This window comes from Morus notabilis, unplaced genomic scaffold, assembly GCF_000414095.1.
Source record: "Morus notabilis unplaced genomic scaffold, ASM41409v2 Scaffold2146, whole genome shotgun sequence".
In the NCBI taxonomy this organism is placed as follows: domain Eukaryota; kingdom Viridiplantae; phylum Streptophyta; class Magnoliopsida; order Rosales; family Moraceae; genus Morus; species Morus notabilis.
The window spans coordinates 84,645-88,973 of NW_010357960.1; the positions used below are offsets into that span (position 1 = coordinate 84,645).

At 37.6% G+C, this 4,329-nt stretch overlaps 1 protein-coding gene across 1 annotated transcript; it reads right to left on the minus strand.

Annotated features, from left to right (window-relative positions):
• Window positions 1–440: 440 nt before the first annotated feature.
• LOC21389497 (probable receptor-like protein kinase At5g20050) lies at window positions 441–3,715 on the minus strand. The gene is made up of 2 exons (XM_010091197.2): window positions 3,006–3,715; window positions 441–1,787 (listed from the first exon to the last, which is right to left on the minus strand). The coding sequence occupies exons 1-2, from the start codon at window positions 3,638–3,640 to the stop codon at window positions 1,049–1,051; spliced, it is 1,374 nt and encodes a 457-aa protein (XP_010089499.1). The 5' UTR covers window positions 3,641–3,715; the 3' UTR covers window positions 441–1,048.
• Between the last annotated feature and the right edge of the window lie 614 nt (window positions 3,716–4,329).

A 4,329-nucleotide genomic window follows, 5' to 3' on the forward strand; every position in this document is an offset into this window, starting at 1 on the left:
CTAAATGAGAATGACATGTGTTAATAATATTTTAATTAAAGATTCTAAATTTTAATTAAATTCATTACGAACATGATTTTAATTATTATCCTTAAATATTGCTCTCTCACATATAATACTTATATACAATATTTAATGTCACATAAATAATCACTGAATTTTCAATAATATTCATAAAATATTCAATAATATATAAACATAAAATAATGAATAAACTCTTTTATTAAATTAATAATAAATATCATATTATCTTCTAAAAGATCATCCCAACAAGTATTAAGTAGACATTTAGTTCATAAATTCAGAATCATAATTTATAATTATTCTCAATTTACGTATATTTTTTATAAAAAAATACTGTAATAAACTATAAATTATAATTCAAATTAGGATACGAATTCACCAACTAACCCACCCACAAGTTTAAAACCATGACTCTATTCCTTCTAAAAAAACCATGACTTTATTTCCGGTTTACTCATTACTTTCACACTATTTAACCATCACTTCAAACTTTATCCCCCCCGCGAGCATAGACTAAACAAGCCCAACCTCCTCGAGCTGCTTCAACTTCACCTTCTCCTCCGACAGCTACTCCAGCTCCTCGCACGACGGCGACGACAACGGAAGGCATGCATGAGCGCGATTTGTTAGGGACATCGACGGCGCCGACAGCTGCAGACATGAGCTCCGTTGGATGGGTAGCAGAGGTTTTGGGCGACAATTGGCAGCAGAGGCAGAGTTAATCCGTGGGAGTCCAGGGGTTTGTTGTGCGGACTTGAAAGTAAAACCATCATGACATTTGGGCAACGATTGTGAGAGGAAAGGTGGTAGATCTAGGCGTGAAAGGAAAGCCCCATTCCATAGACACAAAGAAAATTTTCCGTGACCAAGATTCAATAGAAGCCCAAAATAGAGGAAAACTCAAAAGGTAATTCCAAATTTTTTTTTCTTCTTTTCCGCTGTTTTAACACTCAATATTTTAACAATAGAAATGAAAGTTGGCGTGTAATTATCCACTATTACTTATTCTTTGATCACCAATTAGCTACCGCCCAGACACCATGGACATTGCATACGAGTGCGAAGAAGACGACGTTGTGATATGATTATCTCCTCCATAAGCAGAAAAGGCAGCAAGCTTTGGCCTGTAATCAGCCGTAGGATAATCATCATCATCATTCGACAGCAAGTCAACGATGACCATCTGGCTATCGGGCGGTTCCTCTACCACCACGCGTCCCTCCAACATCTCCACCACTTGTGCCATGGTGGGCCTATTCCTAGTCCTCTCTTGTATACACCAAAAAGCCACATAAGCCAATCTGTTTACCTCTTTCTCATCCACTTCTCCGCTCTCAACAATCCTACTATCCACCACTTCCATAATTTTCCCTTCTCTCATCTTTTCGTTCACTATCTTTGGAAAAAACTTCCGCTTTCTGCCTGACTTACCGTTAGTATCGTCGTCTATAAAGCTCACATTTCTTCGGCCTCCAATCATCTCCAAAAGAACCATTCCGTAGCTATAAATGTCGGACTTCTCCGAGATTCCATGCTCGAGAAGCCACTCTGGTGCCAGATAACCTCTAGTTCCTCGAATGGTTGTTAAGACTCTACTCTCGTCTTTCCCCATCAGTTTGGAGAGGCCGAAATCGGCGACAATTGCCCGGTAATTCTCGTCGAGAAGGATGTTCTCCGGTTTCACGTCGAGGTGTAAAATTCTCGACCGGCAATCGTGGTGTAGGTAAGCAAGTGCCTTGGCCACGTCCACAGCAACTCTGTACCTGTTGTAGAAACAAGGGAGTTTAGTCCACGTCTAAATTTTTAAACAACGACTTTTAACAAATCAACTATTCATGTTACCAATATTAACTTCTTTTTTCTTATGGGGATGTACCAAAATCAATTCGAAGATTCAGTAGTTTCAAATTCTTGCTCGCTTAAAGGATTAAAATCATTAAAAAGTTTAGTTATTAGGAGTTGATTTCACAGTCATTCCTAAGGTGAATTAAAAAACCTTCCCTTATTTTGACATTTTTAAGGATAACCTTTTATAATTGAAATTGAAAATTATAATTTAATAGCAGATTACTTGATTTTGTTTGTTAATCACTTCCTATCAATGATAAAATTAAGGAAACGTATAAAAAAAATATTAGATTTACTCTTTCCAAACTGTAGGAGTAGTAGACAGCATCTACATCCAAGGAAATAACCTAAAATGATTGCATTTGGAGGTGGTAAAAAAATAGTGATAAAAGGGCACCAATGGTCTTCAGAATCACACTCTAATATAAAGAGTAATATTGAGTCATATGATGTGGATTCTCAAATGGAACTCGCTCTCTCTATTAGTTGTTGTGTGCTTAATACTTATAGCGCCCCAAATATTTTCCGAACAAAAAAACCTATATTGTTTTAGGCTCAAGGTATCTTCATCCATGAACCACAACCCTTTCTTCTAAAACCACGATTGAAGCTTCAGAAAAGGCAAAGAAGAAGCTCCTCCACCAGCCCTTTCTTCGTGATACCTGCTTGTGGCTATGACTTTTGTTCTCCTCAAGAAAATAGGACATGATTTGGCTTAAGGCTCCAAAATTGCTTGAGCCGGCCATGGTTTGGCACGTAATGCCAAAATCTAAGTTCAAAAAATGAAAAAGCCTAAATCTTGTTCTCAATTAAGATCTATTAGTTGTCTCATTTTGGGATAAAACGCCAAACACTAGTTTTGAAGAAAACCATTTATGGGGAAGAGTTTTGTATATCAAAAAGAAAGTGAAATTACATTATATAGTTATAATTTTTCAAAATAAAAGGTGAAAAATGTGAAAATAAAAGGGAAGTGCTTGTAACTAATCCTACTTATTACAAATACAACTAAAATAACAACACAATAGTAACTGTTCTTTTTATCCTTTACCCTATCCTATAATTCCCGTGTTTAATTTTCAATAAATAATAATAATAAAAAATTCCATTGCATCTGCAAAAATATAGCATACCTTAAGTCCCAAGGCAAGCACCCACCTCGCTGGGGGCGATCATGGCGGTTTGGAGTTGCCCTTTTGGGGAAAATCCAACAGTCCAACGATCCATTCAAGACAAACTCATAAACAAGAAACCTAGGACCACTTGGAACACAACAGTACCCTAAAAGACGAACAAGGTTCACGTGCTGAATGCTGGCGATGGCTGCGACCTCCGACCTCAACTCCTTCTCGCCGTGCTCCTCTCCGTCGATGCGCTTCACCGCGACGGAAGTGCCGTCGCTGAGGATTCCTTTGAAGACCGAAGCAGAGGCTCCTTGACCTAGCAGCGCTTGGAAATTGTCTGTTGCTTCTTCTATCTCCTTGTACCGGAACTTCGTGGGGACTCCGGCGACTTTTCGGAGGAAGCTGTACTCGATTCGGAGCTCTCGGCCTTCGGAGATCAGTTGCGATTCCAAGACCTTTCGGCTGCGGTTGTAGTGGCGTCTGATTACGAGCCACGCAAAGACGGCGACGATGACGGCGACGCCGGCGCCGCAGAGGAGGAAGAAGGCCTTGGAGAGTCCGAGAACGATGCGAGCAACGATGATGAGGATGATGAGAGTAATGACTGCGGAACAAGCTATGATGTTAGCTTTCTTGTTCTCCATTAAAGAAGTTCATTCTTGTTTCAACTCGGAGAAAATTGGAAGATTGAACATCTCTCCTTTGCAGTTTTCTCCCCTTTTTTCTACTCAATTAAAAACTTATATTTTTTAATAGGATTATATTTGCTTTGTATTTTCGGTGAAAATTGTGGAAAGCAACATGCATTAAAGAATTTGACTTTTGAAGCGAAATTGAGAATATTCAATATATATTAAAAAAAATACAGCTAAAGAGTTGAAAAACGGGGAGGTGTTTAATAAAAACCCCGCGAGTAATATATATCTGACTTTTTCCTTTTGTTATTATATATAACATCACATTTTTAATGTCCGCCAGATCCCTTGTATTTGTCCGCCAGATCACATTTTTTTCGCTGAAATGTATTTGAGGACTTTATTTGGTCAACGATTTCGATGAAACCTTCATCCAAAGTTTTTCATGCTCAAATTTTAGCTTTCAACAATATTAGGTCCGTTTAGTTTACTAATTTAAATTTTTAATTTAAATTAATATATAATTTTATGTGAAATCTTTTTACTGTATCAAAAAAATTAGATGTGACTGTTTCGAAGAGTTTTTTACTGTAACAAAACTCGAATCGATGAAATGAACGGGTTTATTTTTCTTCTTACTCCCCGGTTGAGTACTAGTTTTCTTCCTTTTTTTTAAATGTCATTTTTAAACCTAAGGT

What these genes read in the sequence shown, in the direction of transcription:
- LOC21389497 (XM_010091197.2), bottom strand. Translation starts at nt 3,640, where the DNA reads ATGGAGAACAAGAAAGCTAACATCATAGCTTGTTCCGCAGTCATTACT. An exon ending in TGCTTGCCTTGGGACTTAAG is followed by an intron (nt 1,788 to 3,005) that starts GTATGCTATATT and finishes TTTCTACAACAG; the next exon opens with GTACAGAGTTGCTGTGGACG.